A 23,257-nucleotide genomic window follows, 5' to 3' on the forward strand; every position below is an offset into this window, starting at 1 on the left:
CCTGGAACAGCAACAGCAGCACAAGTCCTGCCTCCCCCCACAGACGAGGCTAAGGATGTGGGGACTGACAGGACCCCTGGAAGCCTTTGCACAGCCTCTGACAGCTCTGCAGGCACCGCTGAGGCAGCTTGGCTCCTTCCTGGTGCCAAGTGCCGTTCTTGTGTCTGTGGTGGAAGAGAGCCCGGGGGGCTTGGCTCCAGCACAGGTGGGGCAGCAGCAGGGCCCGGCTGATGGCTGTAGGAGGTCCCTCCTAGCTTACCAGGCGTGGCCCAGAGCCTCGTCTCACTCGTGCAGCGCTGCTGGGCGAGGCAGCCAGTAACGTTCCTTGTTTGCAGAGACCGGCCTGGGCGCAGGGCAGCAGCTCCTCGCTGGTGGGAGCTGTGGGAGCCGCTGGGGCCGCCGTGCTGGTCACCGTCTTTGGCATCTCGGTCATTGCTATGAAGAAGAGAAGAGCCACGCAGGGCACCTACAGCCCCAGCCGCCAGGAGAAAGATGGGGCCCGGGTGGAGATGTGGAACGTCATCAAGCTGCCCCCACTGGAGCGGTTGATCTGAGTGCCCGGCCCGAAGGCAACACACCAGACACCCACTTGCTGCACAACCAGTGGACAAGAGCTGGAGCATCAAGCCAGCAGCAGGGCGGTGCAAGGGGGAGCACTGCAGGACAGGAGGCTGGCTGCCTGGACAGATGCAGGGCTCCCCTGCCTATGCCACAGTGGCCGTGGGCAGAGACTCCGCCAGCCTCGTGGGCCACAGGGAGAACCGGCGAGGGAGGCGAGGCTGCCGGGCAGTGCGCCGTGCCACAGCCAGCAGCCCAGGTGCCTTGCCAGCCTGTCAAGGGAGGACAGTGAAACAAACCCCCTCTCCCCTGCATAGGCAGGGGACAGAGTCCATCTCGAAGCACAGCTCTGCCCTGGTGGCTACTTCACACACACACACACCCCAAGCGGGTTGTTTGGCATTTGGCTCACTCCCACAGGCCTCCCTGCAGCTCCACAGGGACCATGTGCCCCCTCCCAGTCCTCCAGATCACATCAGGGAAAGCTGAAGGTTCCTGGGGGGGGGGGTGAAGAGGAGGCCACAACCACCTTCCACTCTGTCCTGTGGGTCTCAGGCCCTGAGGACCAGCAGAAGGCTCAGCTCGGAGGAGGAGCGGGTGGGGACCATCCAGCCTCCCCAGCAACAGTCTGCGCCTGCCTGGCATGCTGCAGAGTATGAGCTCCCCCAAGCAGAGAGCCCATTTCCTACCACTCTTTTGGGGGTGGGGGGTCTCTCATGCCAACATGGCAGCTCAGCAGCAGTAAGTGGCTCAACCCCCCTTTCTGCATTTCCAGAAGGGGGCAAACAGGCCTCCCAAGACCAGGTGTCACAACCAAGTGCAGCAACCCCCAAAAAAGGCCAGCCTGCGCCCCCCCCAAAAGAGCTGCTGGTTGTCTTGGGCTCCCCCCCCTGCTTCCACACAGGGGCCCTGTCACTCTCCTGGTTCTGTGCCCCACCAGAGGCCCTTCCTGCCACGGACCCCACAACGGCGTCTCCTCTTGTTCCTGCTGTCTAATTTATGGACGTTCCCGTTTTCCACTGTGAACTGACTTTTGATATTTAATTTTGGATCTATTTTTTCACAAAGAGGCTTAGGACATTCCTTGAAAAAGAGACTTGTGATCATTGCTGCGATTAAAATGTGCACTGATTTGTACAGATCAAACTGCTCCACCGTGAAGTCTGTCTGCCACCCCAAACCAAGGACTCCCCCCCCCCCGCAGTGGGGAGGCCGGGGTGGCCCTGCAGCCTCCAGCCCATCGTCAGCCCCAGAGCTGGCTGCAGAAACATCGCAGGGCAGCGAGTGCTGCTCCTCACAGCATAACAGGCTCCAGTGTCTTTGTGAGCAGGCTGCTGGGGACAGATTCTCTGTGAGCGGCCAGAACATCAGGGGACTGGGCTGTTGGGCAGGGGAAGGGGTCTCTCCAGAACCTCCCTGAATTGCTCCCTGCTACCATTTGCTCCCCCAGCCCAGAAGCTTCTGCTGCCCCCGACAGGTTCCTCCAGGCTTCTCCAAGGGCAGGGGAAGATGGCCACAAGCTTGAGAGTGCTTCAAACTCCACTTGCGTCTGCCTCACAACTCACTCCTGCTGTTCACTCAGATCAGCCTCAGAAGAAACCCAGGCCGAGTGCCTGAAGTCGTGGGTCTCTCTCAGGTAACCCAACACATCGTGTGCTTGGACTGCACCAGGGCTGGAGGTCAGTAGCCCCTCCCCTTGCTAGGATCACAACTGTAGGCAGGCACAGGACCTGGCGCTGACAGCAGAACACACCCCACTCTGTTGCCCACAAAGGGGCAGTGCCAGCAGGCCCCCCAACCACCTGGGGTCCTTCCTGCTGTCACCCTCGCAGGAAAGGGGAGCCAAGTCGAGGGTCAGCCGATTCTAGTAGGCAGGAAGAGCTGGGTGAGGGAGAGAGACTTACTGGCAGGAGCTGTTCCCAGTCCTGGGGGGAGGTCCACGCGACCCCCCAGGAGCACATGCTCCACTCAGCCTCTCGTTACCACTGCCCATCAGCTGCTCTTCTGACTAATCCGAGTGCTGCTGGGATAGTGGTTTTATGCTATTGACAGGTCCTGGTTGAGCAGCATCTGAAAAGATGCATTTGAATGGCTGCAAGGTGGACTTTCAGCTGCCCACCTGGCACCTTCCCATCACTGACCAAGCGTGGCTGTCAAGGCAGGACACGCAGCAGAGAGCCACCGCCCTTCCCGGGCCAGCCTGAGGTCCAGCTCAGGCAGTGCCCCGTCCCCAAGCATATGCCTCTGGGGGGGGCGCCTGTCACTCTACCCGTCCCGCCACATGCCCCAAATCCACATGAACCAAACCAACATGCCAGCATCTGCTTGGTGGACTTTAAATATTTTACTCTTCTGAACTAGGCAATATCAAAAACACCTTTTTCCAGCAAAAAAGATAATACAAAACAGAGAGAACGGCTTGTCAAAGCAAAAGCATTCGACAGCAGACACGTGATGAGGTGAACGCGAAGCCAGGAGGCACCCAGAGAGACTCCCCTCCGCCACGCAGGCTGGACCGTGGAAGGAGCTGCCCCGCGACACTAGCAACGCGGCAGCAGGCAGCTGTCCGGAGACCAGCACAGAGCAGGACACCTGGAAGCAGAAAGAGGGTGGGGGACCAACCCCGTCTGCCTGGAAGGGGATTCCTCACACAAGTCATGTGATTTCCCTTAAAAAAACACCTCGGGGGTCAAGTTTGGCTTTCAAAACTGATTGAGTGACCAAATGAGAGCCTGCTGGATTCGTGTGGATCTGGCCCAGCAGAGGTGCCAGCAGCCTGGACAGGCTCCTCGGAGGGAGAGTCCAAATTAGCTTCTTTCTGCTTCCAGGTAGAGAAGAGTCAAAGGCAGTTCCTGCCTGGCCTGAAGACTCTGCCACCCTCCTGTCCTTCCCTTGTGCCAGCCTGATCTCAGGGAGCCCCCTGCACCCCACACGTGCCCTGGCCCCTTGTCCCCCTCCCTTATTTTTGGTCATAAAATATGGTGCTAGGACATCAAGCTGCAGCATTGCCACCTAGTAACACTTGGAGATACATGTAGAGATAATAGGAATACTATCAAGACACCGTCAGGGGAGGGAGGCCCTGAAACCACCACAGGGCTGGCTGAACAGAGGTCCGCAGGTGGCACCTCCCCTTCCCGCTGGATCGGAAAGGCCGATTCCCGCTTTCCTGACCAAGCTGTGCGGCGTGAAGGGGCTCCCTCCACTGTATGTGAGGGGGGGCCGGAAGAGAACCCACAGGCATCCTCAGAGCAACACACCCACCAACTCAAAAGTGCACCTGGGTAACAGCAGTAACAGACAAAACAAAACATGAAGGCAAAACATGATTTGGGGTCCAGGAGAATCTAAACTCAATACTAATTACGTTGGTGAGGAAGCAAAGCCTTGGGAGGGAGGAAGAAGTTCACCACACTTTGGGGCGCCCCCCATTTCAGCAGGTGCCTTGAAAGAGTTGGCACTTCCCCACACCCCTCATTCCTCTTATGGGCCCAGCTGTGAAGGTTGCAGAGGGGGTCCTGCGGGGGCAGCCCTGCCCTGCAACAGTGTCTAGCCGGGGGCAGCTGTGGAGGGACAGCAGCAGCTGCTCCTGGCCAACCAGCCCTCCCAGTCCCAAGGAATACTGTCTTTCTGCACGGTCCGCTGCCCCACCTCTGAGGAGAGCCCTGCCCCAGCCGGGGGTCACTCGAAGGTCTCCCACTGCCGCCTCAGCTGCTCCACTTTTCCAGGCACGACCGAGACCTCCTGCTTCGTCTTGTTCAGCAAGTCCTCGAAGGGGTCTTTCGGGGCCAGGGGCTTGGAAGGGGGCAACGCAGGAGGTTCTGCCGCTCTGGCCTTGTGGGGGACCAGTGGGAGGTCACGGGGCCTGGCGGCCAGCCTCGCCTGAGCCTCCTTGCGGGCGGCAGAGTGAGCCAGGGGCAGGGTCCGGATCTTGGAAGGGCCGCACAGCTGCGCAGGTTGAGACGGGGGGCGGCTCAGTGCCGGCGGCTGAGCAAAGAGGTTGGGCATGGAGAGCGTCAGTGGGTTGGGGGGAGACCTCAGGGGCGGGCAGAAGCCAGAGGTAGAGGTGATGAAGCTGGAGCTGTACGCGTGGCCCAGGGAGGGGGCAAAGGGGCTGCCGGGGGGTCTGGCCAGGGACAAGGGCACCGCCTGCACGAATGGGTTGAGAGGGACCTGCACAAACGGCGGTGGTGCTGCTGCCGCAGAGGAAAGGTACCCCAGAGGCCGTCCGAACGGCGCCAGGTCGCCTGCCATCGGGGGGAAGGCGACTCCTGCAGGACTGGGAGAGGCCGGTCCCAGCAAGGCGCTGGGTTGCTGGCCAGCCTCCCGAGGCCCCGACTTCAGGGGGTCCAGGAGGGCCAGAAGGGAGTCGCTGCCGGTGCCCGCAGCCTCCGTGCCGACTCTGACGGGCTGCAGCAGCTCTGCTGTGGGGCCTCCGGGGCCAGGCAGCAGCTGAGGGGCAAGCCCGGCAGGCTGCCTGAAGGTCCTGGCCGCCAGGTTCTCCTGCAAGGGCTCCAGTGCCGGGTCGCCACGGGCCGCTTCCAGGGTCGCCTGCGCCTTGGCTGCTCTGGGGGCAGGCGGTGGGGGCACGATGCCCAGCTCGGGCGTCTTCCTGCCCTGCGGGCGCGGGATGGTGATGCTCCTTTGGGACGTCTGAGGGCTTGCGGTGACCTTCTCGGGGGGGCCCTGGCTGCCTCCGCCACCTCTGCTGCAGGGCCTCCGGGGGACTGGAGGCAGGTGTCTGGGTGCAGTGCGGGTCCACTCTGGGGAGCCCTGCGAGTGCTTGGAGGGCAGGGCCATGTCGTCCAGGCCCCACGGCTGCTTGTGTGGGCACGGAGAGGGCTTCATCCCCGCGGCGGCCCAGCTCGGCTCAGAAAAGCCAGGATCCATCCTCTGCCGGAAAGCACACAATGGTCAGCACTGCAGGACTTCCCTTCTGCTCACCCGCCTCCTGCTCAGCCTCTGCTTTCCTCCTCACCACCCCCTCCCTGCAGGCCTCCCCACTCCCCACTGCCCCACTATTTTCCCCGGCAGCTTGCCTGATGCCCCCACCTCCCACTTTGTCTCCCAAGTAACCCAGCAATCTTCAACCGCTGTGCCGCGGCACTTGGGTGTGCCGCAAAAGGTCCGCAGGTGTGCGTGAGAATTGGGGGAGGGTCATTTACTAGTAGAGACCCTGGAGATGTGAGCCCCCTACTGGCAGTGCGCCTTGTTAATTGTCCAAAAACCGATGGTGTGGCTTGTCTGTGTGCCACAAGCTGAAAATTGCCGAACGATCTCTTGGTTGCCCGTGGCGGCGGCAGCTGTCCCCGTGCCAGAAGCCCCCCGCGATCAGAGTCCCACCCCTACCTGGTAATCAAAGGTGCACAGCTGGCTTCCGTCCTCGGGGGGCATCCTCAAGTCCTCCAAGCTCTTGGCTTGGCTGAGGAGGACAGGGGGCTGCGCCTCCACTTCCAGGCCTATGAAAATGCCCTCCAGCAGGCTGACTTCTGTGGGGCTGTCTGCAGCTCGGCCAGGGTCTTGGTTGCTTTCGGGGCTGGTCCCTTCCTCGCCGTCTGCGCTGTCAGATTCCTTCAGGGCACGGTAAGGCTGAGGCCTGGAGGGCAGAAAGGGCCTGGTGAGCTCAGAGAAGCGCCCGGTCTCCACTGGCCTGCATTATGGGAAAGAGGCCGGCAGGGATCCTCCTGCCGGGCGCTCCCGCTTTCGGATGCAGGGGACGGCCCAGGCCTGCTCCGTTCCCAAGTCCCAGTGGTGGCGCTTGGAAAGCAGCACCCCAGACGAAGACCTGGGTGCAGAGGCCACACACGGAAGCGCCTTCCAGTCAGGGGGACCAAGCAGCACTGGGGCCCTCTGAAGAGGAAGTGAGCAGCGGCCCAGAAGCTCACGTGAAAGGGAGGAGCGCAGTGCTTCCCACGCTGGGGTCATGACCCCCTCAGGCAGTGGGAAACGCTGAATTCCCCCTTCAGAGGAGTGGCGGCAGGACAGCAGGGTCGGCACTTTTGGATTTGTGCTGCTGCCTCTTAAGTAAAAAAGGGAGAGGGTTTGCACTTACCCACACCGGCAAAACCCGAGTTCTTGCGACTGCTGGCTAAGTGCAAGCCCCCCACCCTTTTTACTTAAGCAGCAGCAGTGCAAACCTGGAAGTGCTACTGCCACTGAGTCGCCATCCCTCCAAACGGCCCCACAAACACTCAGGAGTTCCCTGCCCTTAGAGTTAAGCTACTCTTGAGCCACAGGGGTAGTGGAAGGAGGAGGACTGCTCCCCACTGTGAAAACGGAAAGAACTGTTTCAGAAGGCGCTCAGAAGAGTCAGGAGGCCCAGGCAGGCTGCCCAGAGGCTGTGACTCAGAGTCGCCCCAACGACACTGGCTGGGAAACGAGGAGCCCAGAACTAGAAGACGGGACAACTGCTAAGGACCCCGGAAGAGCCGCAGACACACCAGGCAGTGCTCTGCGTGAGCTGTGCGGAGACTCTCCCCCCCCCGGGCACCGCTGCTGGTCCAGTGGCTCCAGGCAGGGCTCCGTGTTCTCCACTGTGGCTGACTCAGCGCAAGCCCTTCCCGGCGCCTCCTGAGGTAAGTGCCAGAGATTGAACTAGTGTCGTTGCACCAAGAAACACCACCATCCATCCCGGGGGCCGGTGGGGGTGGCAGAAGAGGCTGGAGCGCCAGGAGGTTCTGCTCCTGCCTGCCTCGGCAAACAGGCCTTGAACTCCCTGCGATTTGCATGCCGGTTCCGTGCGCGAGAGGACAGCAGCGCAGCGCGCATCCAATTAACACAGCCGACTGACATGCATTTCCACGGTGACTGGCGTTTGACTGGCAGCCAGGCTCACCATGCCCTTTAAACAGCGGAGGAAAACATGAGGGAGGCCCCAGGAAACAGCAACACAGCCCAGGAACCCTCCTCTCCCTCTCTCTAAGCTGCGCCCTGCGAGCGCTCATTAGCCAGGGGGCTCTCTTTGCGCCAGCGGGCTCATTACTGCCGGGTGCAACGCAGAGCAGTTCTTGCAGCTGGAGGCTTTGGCCAGCAGCAGGTGAGGGGGTAGGTACCCACACCTGCTCCTGAAAAAGGAAGCTGGACCCAGGGAACGGGCAGCCACCTCTCTGCTCTCCCCGTGGCATTTCCTCCTCCTGCCCCCAGAGTATGTTCACCTCTCCCCCCTTGCACCACCTCCCGCTTGCTTCAGCTGCTCAGAGCACAGCTGGCTCCAAGCACTGTCCAGCTCTTGGGTGCAGGAGGGTCAAGCCACCCTTGTCCCTGGTTGCGACTCGTGGCCTGTGCTTCGCTGAGCGTCCCCAGGTCAGCTGACTGCCAAGAGGGGAAGGGCCAAACCGACTAGAAGGGTGCAGAGCCCACAGCGGCTGCTGGGTGGGTCCCAGGTGGAAGCTGGGAAGACGTGTCGACAGCACAGAATGGGGCAGGGCAGCAGGGAAGAGGAGTGGGGAACAGCAGGGTGTGCTATCGCCAGTGTCAGAGCAGAGACAGCCTCTGGCCCTGCCCCAGTTCACGGAAGGGGTTTGTGCAGCCCTGTGGTGGACAGATGTGAAAATAGATCTCCAGTGGCTAATGGCTCCTTCCCTATTTTAATTTAGGAAAAATAACTGCAAGGTGCTCTGCTGTAGTCACTCCCAGGAATCACAGCTGGCAAAACACGGCTGGAGATCCTGGTTCTCTTCAAGGGAGCTTCCTAGAATCCGGCACGACTAAAGGAAATTTCGAACTAAATAATGTGGCAAAGTCTCCTGAATGTGTGTATGTTGTGTGTTGTGGAGCACAAACGGATTTGTTAAAGGTGTGATTTGGAGAGATGAGGCTGAGGGAAAGGGTGGATGTTTGTATCCAGATTGAGGTCAACTGCCTTATCATTCATCTATTATTATTTTATATACATACACACTTGCTTGTGCTGGCAGGAAAACAGTCCTATATATACCTGGTCGCGTTTGCTCGTGTTGCCTGGAAAACACTCGTATATACACAAATATTACAATACTTGTAATATTGTATACAAAATATACAAATATTCCCACCGCTTCAGGAGTCCCCTGTGACTGCCACGCCACCAGGCCCCATTGGCACAGCTCCTCCAGCGCTGGAGAATGGGATAGGACTGGACCTTCACTCCCTCTCTCTTTTTCCACATATCTCTATCTATCTAGCAGTGAGTATTTGTCTCTCTAGAAGTGAGGGAGCTCACGTCCCCGTCTGTGTGTACATATGTTTGTATGTCTGTCTGCAAGTGTGTGTGTGTCTGTGTTTTTATATATGTGTGTATCTGTCCCTGTGTGTGTTTCATCCTCCTTGGGCAGGTGGGGAGGCAGGTGGGCTGCACAGCAAACACACAAGCCCTGGGCTCTCTCCAAACTCCTAGTCACCACAGCTCATCACAAGGACCATACCAGGGCACACACACACATGCCAGAAAGAGAGAGCCCGCAGGGCAGCTTCCACAAGGGGGGGAGGGCAACCCAAACAGGAACAAGCTTCCCCGAGCACCCAGAGGCTGCCCCCCCCCGATTCCCAGGCAAGGTGACAGAAACCCCCCCCCCCAACCCATCCCTCGTGGACACACACTGAAAAGGACCCCTGGCAGCAGCTCCCCGTGGGTAGCTGTCCCATTGAGCCAAAGCCAGAGATGCCAAACCCAGCCACAATCAGGCTCAACCTGCACTGGACATGCCCTTCTCTCCCACTCCCCAGACCTCCCGTGCAGTTCCTCCAGGCCCACAACTGCCATGACCCCAACAGCACTCTTCACACCCCCAACCTCAGTGCCCAGCTGAACACAACTGGGGTGACCCTGAAATCGTTCTCAGGAGCAGCCCACAGCACTTGCTGTTTGTCAAACGTCTCCACTTGTATCCAGTTGGTACAGATGTTTGGATAACATTTGTCTTCTGTCAACACCATCTCCAAAGTTAAAACTGGACCAAGACCTTCAAACACAAAGCAAAGCAGCAACTCAGACAGGCCCCATCACCCCACTCCTGAAATGCATCAGCTCTGTGTTCTAGAGGGACGTGTTTCAACAGAGCCTAAGCACAACACAGACTCCGGAAGGAAGCATCAGATCAGCTCCCACCTCCTCCGGCACTTCACATTCTAAAATCCTGCACCCCAAAGAACACCCTAAAGCCTTAAGCAACTGTCTGCTGACAGAGACACAGCCAAGGCTCTCCAGGGCTCCTGGGAAATCAGCCAGTCACACTGACCAGAAGAAATAGTGACTGGCAAAACACTGAGATCCTGATTTTCTTAAAGGGAGCTACCCAGAATCTTGCAGACCCAAAGGAAACTTAGGTCTAAATAATGTGACAGAGTTTCCTGAATGTGTTACACTGCTTGTTGTGGAGCACAAATCCATTTGCTAAAGGTGTGGTTTCAAGAGAGGCTGAGGTGAACAGTGGACATTTGTATCCAAATTGAGATCAAGTGGCTTCTCGTTCATACATATATCCACAACTGGCTGGTAATCCATCTACTAATATAAAAAATAAAGCTTCCTAACTTTCCTAAAGACCTTTGACCATTTTAACAGTGTGTCAGAAAAAGAATCCCAACATCTTTCTGTCACCTGCACAGGTACACACGGGACACATGCACAACACGGACACTTGCCACTGAAACACCCAAGCAAGGGAGAGACCAACACATTTGCAGGGTGGGTGCTCCAAGCATGGAGGGGAAGCAGCTCTGGCTAGGGCAGCAAAGAATCAAGGTATAGACCATTCAAAGGGAGCAGAGAAGAGGAAGCTGTCAGAGAAGGCGGAGACGGGGTCCTCTTCCTGCGGGAACTCATCGCCGGAAGAGTCCTCCGAGAGAAAGACTGTATAGTGGCGCGTGGGCTTTACCAGGCTGAAGAAGACAGAGAGAGAGAGAGAGAGAGAGAGACAGAGACAGACAGACAGACAAAAAGAGAGAGGAGCATTACTCAGCCGCCACCTGCAGAGCAAAATCAAACAGCTGATTAAACTGTAGGCACTGCCAGGCTCCTGAGCTGATTGGGCTGCACTCAAGACCAGGGAGGACTTTCTTTGCCGTGCAATCCTGCCTGTGTCAAGCTGTGAACGAGACTGGATGCAACCAGCCCCCTTTCCTGACACCAACAGCCCCTTTCACTCCAGCCACCAGTTCAGGACACAGTTCCAAGTTTCTCCTGAGCAGCCACACCTGCCAGAACTGGAGAGACTTTTAGTGCAGCCTCTTGAACAGGGAGAAAAAGAAATCTCCCCTGCACAGAGAACCCAGTCCAGGGAACTTCTGACTTCGCTGAGACTCACCCAAAGGCAACCCATTGAAACCAGGGTCACATCAGCCACTCCAGTTCTTTCTCCCTGGGACCCAAAGGCACAGCCTTTACCTACACCTGGGAACTTTTCCCCACTGTCTGGCCAGGACGGTTTCCAGACAGGACTTGCAGTCCAGAGGACGCCAGCCTCTCTGCCCGCCCCCAAAGAACCCCATTGCAAGGCAACAGAGCAATAGCGCTTGTGAGCAAGCAATACACAGACATGAAACAGACACACCCTGAGCCAAATCTTACCCATTCCAGTTCTGGCACCTGAGTCTGTTTTCTCTGAACAGTCCCAGGCAGCCGGCAAGTGGAACTGGCAGTCACTCCAGCAACAGGGCTACAATATTAAGCAATCAATCAATCAATCAGCAATAAATCAGAGTCACATCTGGGTCTCCAACTGATAGAAAGAAATTTTGATTCTTGTTCTGACTGCTTACTGACTCAAATCAAAAGGCAGGAATCTCCTTGGAGTTTTTATTTATGCTGCAGCCACCCCATCTTTTCCTCTGTATCTTGCCACAGGGCTAGATTGGAGTAAGAAGACTGAAACTATCATGTATACTCTGTTAAAAAGTGGATAACTTGTCTTAGAAATACCTGCAACGGCAGGTCTGTTCAAAATCCAGATGTCTGTTAATGGGCATGTGTGGACTTGGGTCTAAGGAGTTCAATGGCCATTCAATGTGTGGGGATATTGAATTTATTGAATTTATAGATATTTCCATATTTACGAGTGATAAACTTTCGTCATTCTCTGCCTGACACTGTCAGAAAAGGGAGTCTGACTCTATTAAGAAAGGAGGTAAACCAAGTGAGTGAATTTCATCCAATATGTAAGAACATAAGAAGATCCCTGCTGGATCAGGCCAAAGGACCATCTAGTCCAGCTTCCTGTATCTCAGTGGCCCACCAAATGCCCCAGGGAGCACACAAGTCATGGTAAAGAAGGCCCAGTCTCCAGAAGATCCCTGTCAATGAGTCGGTAAGCAGGATTTGTGTGTGTGCTGTGAAAAGAAGAGAAGGAAGAATGAGTGGATCTGGCTTGAGGGAGTGTAACTTTTGGAACTTTGCTAAGACCGACACTTGCAAGAGTGCCAGGAAGAGTGAAATCCTCTTTAGCCTGAGTGTATCTGCTTTACTTGACATGTGGGAATGCATTACTTGGAAGCGGATGTGCCTGGGGATTTCTCCCCAAATGTACCCTGGCTGGGAGTGCACAACAAGAAAGGTCTCATACACAGTGGGTGAATATGAAGCCAGCTGGAGGAAATCACTGGGGAGCTTAGTCAGTTTGCAGTCCCAAACTGAGATCAGACTGGCTTGATCACCCGACTCGCAGCTGTAACAACGACCCTCCCTTGAGAACTTCCTTGCCGTATCTTAAGGGAAAGTTAAATGTATGAAAAGCATGACGGAAAGCTAAAGGTGTGCACACAAACCAAGCTCACACTGGGAGTGGGTCCGGATCAGTGGCAAAGATGGCAAAAGAGCATGTTAGTGCTCAGGGGAGCTTAAATCCAACAGCATGTCACCCTGTTGGAAAAATGCCCCTGCCAATGCTGGGGTTCGAGTGAAAACAGTGTGGGTGAGTGATGCCCTCCTCCTTCAACGGTGAAAACCTCCCTCTATCTATGTGATAAGGTCTTGCCAGCAGGGGTGGTAAGATGCTGGTCGCAGAGTCCAATCAGAACCCTGCAAATCCTAACCTGTGCTGGTCATATATACGTATCATGCTGAGATGCAGCTGGTGCTGGATTAAGAGAATTATGGTCAAAAGGGCGTAAAAAGTCCAAACCCACAAGAGGGCATTCATCTCAGTGTCAAGTGCTACAATCACATCAGCATTCGTACTGGTAGGATAGTCGATCGTATTGGTATTCAGCAACAATATTCAATATGTAAGGCTATATGGGTGACCCAAATTCCTGGTCTGGGCCAAGAGAGGGAAGTGTGGGGAAAACTAGTGGTCCCCCCCCCCCCATTTCCATCCACTCTTCTACCCACAATCTTATGTTCATTGAACGGAGATTAGCTGGGCCCATCTAAAGGGCCAGGACACACGGGCATAAAAGGAAGGCCTTGCGTCACAGCTGCAGCCCAGCTTGCGCAGCAGAATAAAGGTGGGGAAAACGTGTTATGAACAAAGCCTCAGTCGACGTGGGCCAGGGACGTCTCAGGCTGATGAGATGGTCAGGGCAGCGACTTCCTACTTAGGGAACAGCTTGGGGGAGACAGGGCCAATTGCCCACGAGGGGTTGTACTTAATTTGCTTGCGTAAGTAGTCATTCTAAGGGCATTTCAACCTCACTTGGTCAGGGGGAGCTTTGAGTCCCTTCTGGACAGCATGGAAACAATATTCTGTCTGTAACGTCTATTTAAAAAAAAGGAAAAACCCTTTTTGATTTGAGTCAATAAGTGGTCAGAGCCAGAGCAAACATCTCTCACCTGGAACCCGCCCAGAAGCCCTGCGCTTCCCTGGTGGCGAGGACAGAGACGGGCAGGGCATCCTTGCGAACCCTTCCCGGTTAGGGAAGAGGACCTGCAGACATCCAAGTGTACGTTTTTTCCTAGCTTGAGGTGATGGAATCCTGCAGGAGCTTCTCCCCTCATTAACCCACTTCGGCATCTCTCCCGCTGGCTGCCACCCCCCACTCCTTGCATCTCGCACACAAAGAGCTGTCTCGGGAAGGCGGTCACAGCAAGACGCGATGAGGCAAGCGGCAGCGGCGGCTTGGCGGGGAAAAGGGACCTGTCCGTCACTGCGCCCGTCCGTCCACGCGGCTGCTCCGGCTCCTGCCTCCCTAATCTTCCCGCCAAGCTCCCATGCAGATGGCTTGCTGATCGCCTTCTAATGTTTAGTTTAACATGTCTCCGGTTAGCGCTGGCGTGTGACAGGGCTGACAGCCGTGGCTGTTCCTTTTTAAATATCATGTCAGAAACACGGCGCAGGAAAGCCGAGGACGCGCTCCACGGCTCTGCCTACCATTAGGAGAGTCGGCGCTTCGGTTTTAATGAGGACAATCTGCATTTCGGAGGCTTCTCCCCCCCATGTGTCAGGAGGCCTGGACAAATCAGCAGCACATCACGCCGGCCAAAAACCAAGTGCTGACAAATGTAGATATTTCAAATTTAATTGACACCTAAATGTACTTAAGACAGATAAAGGAAAGCGAGGGAAGTGGGGGTGGGGCGGCTGAGGAGTGGGGGGGCTTCCAAAAGGAATTCTGTCTGCAGGAAGAATCCACGCTGGGCAAAAGAGGCACACGGCCTGAAGGCTCGCCTGGGCCACCCACAGCAGAAGGAAGCTCCTTCCTGGCCCAGGCACAGAGGGCTGCGGGGAGAGCCGGCAGAACCGCGGCCAGGGCCGTCTCCGGGACTCCGTGAGGCCTGCCCCCGCAGAAAAGGGCCCGGCCCACACCACAAGGCCCCTTCCCAAAAGCGGTGCTGGTGGGGGCAGCCTGTGCCGCGAAGGTCACGCAGGGGGCTGCTCAGGGTGCCTGCCAGGACCACCCCCTCCTATCCTCCCACTGTGGGCAGCCAGAGCCCCCTCCTCCGTGCCTTTGGGGGCTCAAGGAACTCGGGGGCAAGGCCGCACCCACACCCCTCCCTCTCGCCCTCCACTGGTGGTGCTGCCCAGTTACCCTGCAGCTCTGCCACGCTCCTTGCAGCAGGGGCCCCACGTGGCATCCTTTGGGCGAGAGGCAAAAGCCAGAGGCGCTGGCACAGCCACAGGATCAGTCTCGGCTCCACCACGTGGCTCGTGGTCCTTCTCGCTTTCAACAGCCAGCGATGCCCTCTGCGGAGAGCACCTGCCTTTCAGATACTCATATCCTGCTTTCCTGCCAAAGAGGGTCCCCTTTGCCGGGGGGGGGGTCCTCGCCAGCAAACCCAGCCTGTCCTCAGAAGCCCCGACAGCTCGCGGTTTCCAGGTCCTGCCCAACTGCCAAGGTCTTTGCTGGAGGACCCCCTCCACTTCCACGGCAGGGAGAGTGGCAGCCTGAGACAGGACCTTCTTGTGGGTGGCACTGTCCTGCCCGCCCGCCTGGTGCCCTCCTTGAGGGGCTTTTGGCACAAGTCGGAAAATGTGGCTATTCAGGACCTCAGAAGCAGAGGCCGGGAGACGGCAAATAAACAGATCCAGAGAGGGAAGCCAGCGGAACTGGCCACGGCCTCTGGGCAGAAGGAAGATAAAGAGGTGCCCCACGAAAAGACCACCCCTCAGCCACTCCCCTGGGTGGCCAGGGACAGCACCAGCCTTTGTTGGGGGGCCACCCCCCTCGCCACAAGCCCTGCAGAGAGAGGCAGCCCAGCTGCCAAGCCGGTCCCTGCGCAGGAATCCTGGCTCTGAGCAGCCCACGTGGAGACAGGCAGATCTGGGCAGCGCAGCTGCTGGGAAACTCGGCAGGCTGGTCTTTCTCAGATATGCTTATGAATTTTATTTTATTTTGGGAGGCAGCAGGTTGGGCCTGGTGATGCTGCTTCCGAAGCTGCCCCAGGCAGTCTTTAAGAGGCAACCCTATAAATTGCAACAATAATGAATAAGTAAAACAGACCTCCAAGAGCAAAGCACTGGAGACTTCTCTCCCCCCCCCCCCGCCACCGCGAGAGCTCAGCTCCTCTCCAGCTGGGGCATGTCAGACGTGGCACCCTCTCCTGGGAAGGACTCTGGCACCTGGAAGGGGGGTCCTCGGGGGCGGCCTTTGTTTGCCACAGGACTCCCCAGGCCCCCTTTGTTTGTCTGAACATCAGCTGGTTGGTGGAAGCTCTGCACGGAGCACACCCAGGAGGGGGAGGCAGAGGGAGGTGTGGTGGCAGGAGGGCACGGGGGCTCGATGGGTTGCCCCGCCTGCACAGTGCCGGTCGCCAGAGGGCCATCGGCATCCAGGCAGCCTTCCCAGGGGAGTTCCCAGCCCCCCGCCTGCCACAAAAGGGACGTTCTGAGAAAGGCTCATGCACTGAAACAGCGAGACACTTCGCCTTTAATCTGAACTGCTTGACACTGCCGCAAACTCCCACCGAGGATATCTCCGCCAAGGGCAAAGGCCAGCCGGGCGACGCTCCAGCTGCGAGGACAGCTGAGTAACCCTCACAATGTCAGGCCAGGCCAGGCCCGACGCACTCCTTGCTGGAGCCCACGTTCTGACAAACAGTGCTGGGGGGAGGGTGCTTCAGCCTGCTGCACTCTCCTGTTCCAAGTTGGCTTAAAAACCAAAACCCTGCTCAGCTTTGCACGTCTCAAAGGGGAGACACTTTCACAATCACAATCACGAAAATCAAGGAAGACAAACAAGACTCGCCTGGAGCGCGCCCACCGAGTCACACGCAGCCAGGAACTTGGCTGCTGAAGTTTTGTGTCCTGCTAGGAAATGCAGCTGCACACCCATGAAAGAGAGAGCACAGCAGCCTCTAGCAGACTCCCCACAGCTCGCTATGCTGGGGCAGGGGAAGCCTGGGGTCTTCCCTTCACACTGGCAAGGCACAAATTTAGACTCCCCACGCAGGACTCACTGCCCAAGCTGAGGAGGCACGGGGCGCAATGCTCAAGGACTCCTCCAGGCAAGGCCTCCCTGTGGAAACAGCATCCACAAGGGGGCGCTGGCGCTCTACCAACACCAGGCTCCTGCCCAGCTCCAGGCACAGGTGACGACTTCTCACTGAACATCCCCTGATCCCTTCCTGCCAAGCTGCACACTGGGGAAGAGCCTCGCGCACTTCCTCGGCACCCAAGGACTCCCTTGGTCTTTCCCCTCACGCAGGCCACATCGCTCCAGGATCAGGCAGACCATTCAGCCCACCTCAAAACGTTCTTCATCTAACAGCACCAATGAAGGAAGCAGAGAAAAAAAACCCACCCACTCCGGAAGGGAGAGCCGCGAGGTGGAGATACTCACTGCTCCGGACTGGAGACGGACGTCCTTCGGCCATCGAGGGCGACGTTGCTTCTGGGTCTCCGGACAACGTGCGGCCTGGGGGGCCGGACCTGTTTGGCAGAGAGCAGAGACATTGCAGCACCTGCTCTTAAGAAGTGGCAGAGCCCCCCCCCCCCCCGCCAAGACCCTTCGCTAAGCTTGCTGCAGATTCCATCGGCAGGACGCTCCATCCTAGGGCCCAGCAGAGCACCAGCATGGACAGGCAGAGCGAATGTTCCATAAAAGCCTAAGAGCCCACTGGATCAGGCCCAAGGCCCATCCAGTCCAGCTTCCTGTATTTCAGTGGTTCACCAAATGCTTCAGGGAGCACACAAGACAACCTGCAGCCTAGTGCCCTCCCTTGCACCTGGCATTCAGAGGCAGCCTGCTTCTACAATCAGGAGCTTGCACATTACACATCCCTTTCCAAGCAAAACTGCAAGTCTCTTCGGAAACACTGGGACAGAAGATGCAGGCCGAGAGGGAGGCCCTTGGTTCACATGTTCGTGTGGGAGAGAGAGGCAGCGCATTGTACACACACAGCACATGATCCTGCTGCAAGGTGGACTCTGGGGTGCAAACTCCCACAGTGGAGCTGCAGGAATCCTGGTGGGCAAGGCTGGTACAGAGGCCTCCAATTCCTCAATGCCAGAATCAATTTCTAGCTGTAAGGGGGAAAAAACACCCAAGACCCCGAACCAGATCAGAGCGCCCAGGAGGGGCTTCTCCAACCCTGGCGGAAGGTGTCTGTGCACCCGAACAGAAAGCTGGAGAGTTCGGCTCCAAAGTGTCTTCGTGCCACTGACCCACAACAGGCCCCCTCGGCCCCAAGCCTGCCTGCAGGGACCCAGGCTGCTTCGGAAGCTGCGGCCTCCACATTTCAGTCTTGTTTCAAGGATCCACACAATGCTTCCAAGGCGGTGCCGGCCTCAGAGCGCAGACTGCGGAGGGGAACAGTGTCCTGGCTAATGGACGGCCACGGAGGCGGTCTGGAGCTTTTCAGCCATTCAATGGAAGGCTCTGCCAGTGGATTTTCTTCCATTCACATCAACAAAAATAGGAAACTTTGACCGTGGTCCAGCCACACCTCTGAAACGCATTTCCAACTTAAGCTGCTGAAAGCAACCCCCGTGATCCAAGCAGGCATCGCTTGGTGCGCCATAAATAGGCGCAGGGGAGGGGAGGGGAGAGATGCACAGGGCACAGGCTTCCTCGCACCCAACAGATACGCACCCCGGCCTGAGGCAGCCGCCCCAAACGGCCTTGAACACTCGGGCTCCAGAGGGGATGTTGGCAGGACGGAGCCCTCCGCTGGAAACACGTCCCAGCAGCCTGCAAAAGGCACCTGAAGGAACTCTGGGTTCACTTCTGCAGCAGCTGGTCCTTGGTCCTCGCCCACTGACCGCAGACTCTTCCATACTCGGGCAGCCCCGAGACTTGTGCAAGATCCCCACTCCCAAGGCTCTTAGGAGCTGAACAGACGGTCCCCCTGCAGCGTGGCTGCCCCCCAGCCTGCAGACCTTTGGCGCCTCCTGCAGAGACACCTGCCGTGTCGCAGGAAAATGGTTTGAGTGGTGGTGTGCTGTGCTGTGCCTGAACACAGAGGTAGGGTCCGGGGCTCTCTCACCTTATGGCGAGTGCTCCCTGTAAAGTCATCGTCAGAGCACCCCCCACCACCTCAGCACAGGCAGCAGTGCCTGCAGCCCACCCCAGAGCGCTCTGGCAAGGAAGAAACAAGCTGGGCAATTTTACACCTTTGGGCATCTTTGTCCTCCATAGATGGCCTGCAAAGCGCCCTGTGCCCCAAACCATCAGGGGCTGGTCTGCACAAGGCCCAAAGGCACTCTCCCTGTGAATTCGCCCCTGCAGTGGGGCGATGGGACTCTCTTGAACACGAAGCTCATGGCAAGAGGCCCCTGACTGGAAGGCTGGCTCCCCGGACACAGCTCCCCGTGGAATCCTGGTCCTAACCAGACTGCTGCGGGCCAGGCAGCCTGGTCCCCAGAGAAACTGAATGCCACTGCGCCCCCCCCCCCGGGAGCCAGGAGGTCAGATACTAGAGGCCTCCAAGCCCGGCTTGCACACAAGGCTGATTCTCCCTCCGCAATCAGGGCGGCTTAAGGCAGCGAATTTATGGCAGGAATGGAAGGATTAACTTTGCGGCAACTTCGAGTGAACTTGCAAGGCGGTGGAACATGGGGGAAAAAGAACAACAGAGCTAATTAGAGGAGCTGAGCTGTCAGGGAGCGCCTGCATGGCTCAGCGCCAGCAAACAAAAGGAAGGCCTGGCAATCAGCAGGATCGATGGAGGAGACTGCTTCATTAGGGATGATAAAACACAGGGAGGAAGGGGGGAGCGGCGAGGGAGCAGGGAAGAGGCCGGGAAAACTGTTTAATTAAGCCTAGAGCTGGATTGTCACTGCGCACCGAACACTTTCACCTCTGGGGCGGCCCTCTCGGGGCGGGAGGCGCAGCCTGCCCCCCCCCGGCAAGGGCGGCAAGCGCGACAGCCATGACGGTGGCGGCGGCAGCAACTCCACCACACTGGGGAGGGAGGGGCGCAAGGGGGGAGCATTTTGTGCAAGCGCCGGAGTCGGCTGGGGGGAGGGGGAAAAGGCCAGATCCCAGTGGGGCTGCGAAGGCTACCGGGGAAGCGGGGTTAAACGCACACTGAATGCCAAGGCACTGCGGGTGTGCGCGCCACGGCCCAGAGGGCAAATGCCAAGCCCGTGAAGGCGGGCCGGGCAGTTCACTGGAAGCCCTGCCTGCGAAGGGGCCCCCACTGCAGGCGGGGAGAGCAAGGGGCTGCCGTCCCTGCGTGGCAAGCGGAGAGGCTCGCTCAGGCCGCTGGCGCTGCACGGCTCAGGGAAACCACGTGCGTCCTGGAACCTCTGCACAAGGAGGGGCTGCCAGCATCAAGGCTGCTGACCGTACTCCAGTCTTGGCCACTTATGCCGTAAAACCACCAGGGAGATTTTTACGAACAGCAGCAGAACAAGAGCTTTGAATGCACCCACCCCCCACCCCCACGTACCCCTGCTTCTGGCTGGGGTGGAGGACTGACCCACAGCTGCACTTGCGGCTCCTCCTGCAGGGCTGGGCTTTGTGGCGCTTCCCTCGCACTCACAGTCCCCCTCCTGTTCAGTGGTGCCAAAGAGCCCAGGGCCAAATACAAGACCACTGTGGGAGGAAGGTGCCGGCAGCCACAGACGCGGGCCGAGCCCGTGGACCCCAAGGGCCAGCAGGCAGCAGCTGGAGGTGCCCAGGAGACAACGCTCTCCTCCGCAGCAAAGCCCTGATGTGGCCGTGGGTGGTTGGTTGGCAACCTTCAGTCTGGAAAGACTACGGTAGAAGCCTACAGCACCCGGTATTCCCATCCAAGTACTAACCAGGCCTGACCCTGCTTAGCTTCCGAGATCAGAGGAGATTGGGCATGTGCAGGGGTCTCTCAGAGTTCCCCACTCGCCAGCCGCAGAGGCTGCCTGAGAAGGCAAAGGAGGATTTCGAGGCTGGCTTGGTGCGTGGAGAGGTTCGGGTGCACTTCTGGGCATGCGCAAAACCCACATCCAAAGAAGAGACACGGAGCCCTTTGCACCTGCTCAGGAAACGTTTGCAGCCCGGAACAGCCTCGCATCTCTAAAGACCACCATTTATACCTGCAAGGAAGAAGGCCTCTTTTGTCACGGCTGATGGTCAGCCCCTCGAGGTCCGGTGCGGATGACGGAAAGGGGGGATTAAGGAGGCTTTACACAAATTAGCCGCAGAGGAGTTGGGGAGGCAGCCACCCCCGGGCCGGGGCCAAGCGGCTGCCACCTGCGTCCCATGCTGCCCACAGAACAGCCGCATCTGGACAGCCTCCTCCTCATTAGGGAAACCTCTGCTCCACCCCTCCTTGGGGGGGGATTTGAGGCGGCTTACGGCATCCAAGTCGCAAGGAGGTTGAGCAAGCTCAAGAGACACTCGCTCCAGAAGGCCACTGTGGGGCCTCTGGCAGGACACCGGCTGCGCACCAGGCTGAGTCAAGGGGCTCCAGGCCAACGGGGCAGCCATTGGCAGACGATGGCTGGGCAGGGAGCGACCCTGGAGAAGGGCTCGTTCGCACGGGCAGCCGCTCAGTGGCGATGGCCTCTCCCACTGTACAGGACACCCCCCCAACATTTCCAGTGGTGGGGTGCCAAGACCAAGGCCAAGGCCCAGGTGGGCAGGAAGCCACCATCCCCATCACCCACCACAAGAGAAAGCCAGCGGCTGGGAAGCAGCAGCAGCCTTCCCCAGGTTAGTTTTGGCATCCAGGTTGTCCCAGACCAGCAGCTGCTCTTGGCCCAGAGAAAGGCGGGAGGTGGGGGGTGCACAGGCAGAGGCAACATGCAGACCACCACAGAAGCGGCCACAGAAGGCAAGTGTCAGGGGCCACTAAGGGTGGGGGGACGTGGGACATGCGCAGCTCATAATCCAGGAGTTGGACCCCCTCCTTCCCAAATGACCCACCTGTTTGTGTCCATGGGGTTTGCGTGAAAAAGTTTCCCAGAGGACTGGGCCCCTCGACAGTCATCTCGGAGGAAAGAGCCCCCTGGATGTCCCATACTATTGTCTATACTATGTATTGTCCCATACTATGTCCCCGCCCACCCATGGCCTGTGGCACTCCAGTCTCCTCCTCCAATGCTCAACAAGAACCAACCACGGTGCAGTTCCGGAACCTGCTTCTGAAGGTCCTATTGCTGACTCTGAAACAGGTCCTGTGGGTGGGTGGGGGGGAGACAGCTTCCTTTAAGTCCTTCCAAGGTGCTTTACAGACAAGACCTTCCTGGAGCAGCACCCAGCATTCAGGCAGGTCTTCTGGGGAAAGTGGCAGACGTCAGCCACCATCTGGCTGAGGGCAAGAGCCCTTTTTATCGAGACCGACTGGCCTCTTGCAGAGCGGATGGTGGGAAAAGCCTTGCCTTGGGGGGCAGTACAAGCCTCCAAAAGCTGGTGCCGAGTTGGAAAGGCGCTGGACTCTGCTGAGAACCTACCCGGAGACTCAAGGGCACCAGGGCAGCAGCAGGAAGCAGCACCCGGCTCAGCAGGAGAGAAAAGAGGAAGGGGGCCTGGGACCAGCCCTGCCAAAGAAAGGACACCGAGTTCCCGTAGAGAGTGGCTGCGACGGCGGAAAGGTCCCAGGAGCAGGATCTAGTCAGGCTGCAGAGCACAGACAGGGTTAAAGCCGGCAGCAGAGAGGCAAACGGTCGCTACTCACAGGCTTGGCGGAGCGCAGGATCTTGGGAGGCGGCGGTCTCGCAGGGCGGGCGCTCGGCTGCAGCAGCAAATGGAAACTCCAGTCACGGCATGTCAACAACTGCCACCCAACACACACCCAAGGCGAGGCGTCTCTCCCTCTCCAGGCCTTCAGAGCCTGCGGACAGTTCCACCAGGGGATGCAGACGCAGACCTTCTGCCAGTCACAGGCAGGGTGCAGGAGGTGGCAGCAGCCTCCAGCTCAGGCGCAACGGGCAGGTCTGCGAAGGGGAGAGGCCAGTGCGGGGCTCAGTGCACGGAGGCAGCCCCCACTGGCTGGGCCTGACCAAGCAGGGAAGCCCTGAAATCCTGTCCTGAACCAGACCTCGAGAGCTGCTCTGGGGCAGGCCGAATGGCCACCCTGGACAGCCTCTTGGCAGCGCCTGCCCGGGCCACCTGAGTCATCTCCTTACAGAAGCAGAGACACAAAGACCTCCGGTCTTCTGCGCTCTGCGGTACGGAGGGAGGCAGTGCACCCTCCGCGATGGACCAGAGCCTTCTGCGCCGGGGACAGCCTGGAAGAAGGAGGCCCTGCAAACAACGTAAAGCTGCAAAGCGGAAGACAAGACGACAAACCAGCCTCTCGAGATGCTGAAGACGACACTCGGTGCCACTCGCGTGGCAAGATTCTGCGGTGCGCCAGGTCTAATGCTGCCCACACGTAGAGACCTGGATGCCAGGATGTAGGCAGTTGGCCCAGCTCATGCCCACACACGGCAAGTGAGAGGGCACGATGGCAAAGCGGGCACCTGCCCGTGGCCCCGTCTTCCAGTTCCGGGGCCCCTCCCACTCCAAGCGCACATTCACAGGACACAAAGATCACGGCTCACTGGATCTGCAGCCGATTTGCTGATGCGGCAAAACGCACTCTTTCCGCAGAGGTCGGGAGGGGAGGCTGTGTCGGAATCGCAGCTTCGTTACTGGCGGGTGCCTGGGGGGGAGGCAGCACAGGTGTCCAGGCGGCCGCGGTGAGCAGCTCGTTTACTGCTGCAGGCCTGTCGGCCACGGAACGGGCCGACCACGCAGCACCTCAAGGGTGGTCGCTCGGCACATCCAGGCTGGGCTCCTGCAGCTTGGCCTTCCTTCCAAGGGTCTTTGGCGGCGGGGGGGGAGATGTGCCATCGCATGCACTGCTGTCTAGCAGCCCAGTTCGGACACCGGAGAGGCCTCGCGCTGCCCTCCCTGGCAGGCCGCCCGCTAGCACAACTGGCTG

The 23,257-nt window shown here is 58.4% G+C and overlaps 2 protein-coding genes across 5 annotated transcripts in view; one reads left to right on the plus strand and one right to left on the minus strand.

Moving 5' to 3' along the window:
* The first annotated feature begins 55 nt into the window (after window positions 1-55).
* CRB3 (crumbs cell polarity complex component 3) lies at window positions 56-554 on the plus strand. Its single transcript, XM_066610902.1, has 2 exons — window positions 56-205; window positions 336-554. The coding sequence occupies exons 1-2, from the start codon at window positions 56-58 to the stop codon at window positions 552-554; spliced, it is 369 nt and encodes a 122-aa protein (XP_066466999.1).
* A 2,956-nt stretch (window positions 555-3,510) lies between these two features.
* Window positions 3,511-23,257, minus strand: part of DENND1A (DENN domain containing 1A) — a 136,927-nt gene continuing 117,180 nt past the window's right edge. Inside the window, exons 20-24 of one of the 4 annotated variants that reach the window (XM_066610583.1) lie at window positions 22,007-22,063; window positions 16,750-16,838; window positions 10,288-10,416; window positions 5,908-6,154; window positions 3,511-5,451 (exon numbers count right to left, since the gene is read on the minus strand). In XM_066610583.1, the coding sequence (XP_066466680.1) occupies window positions 4,240-5,451; window positions 5,908-6,154; window positions 10,288-10,416; window positions 16,750-16,838; window positions 22,007-22,063 (1,734 nt within the window). In that variant the 3' untranslated portion in view covers window positions 3,511-4,239. The remainder of the gene's footprint in view (window positions 5,452-5,907; window positions 6,155-10,287; window positions 10,417-16,749; window positions 16,839-22,006; window positions 22,064-23,257) is intronic. The other 3 variants (XM_066610584.1, XM_066610585.1, XM_066610586.1) reach the window with 3 other exon arrangements.

The sequence above is a fragment of the Tiliqua scincoides genome, chromosome 16 (assembly GCF_035046505.1).
Source record: "Tiliqua scincoides isolate rTilSci1 chromosome 16, rTilSci1.hap2, whole genome shotgun sequence".
In the NCBI taxonomy this organism is placed as follows: Eukaryota; Metazoa; Chordata; class Lepidosauria; order Squamata; family Scincidae; genus Tiliqua; species Tiliqua scincoides.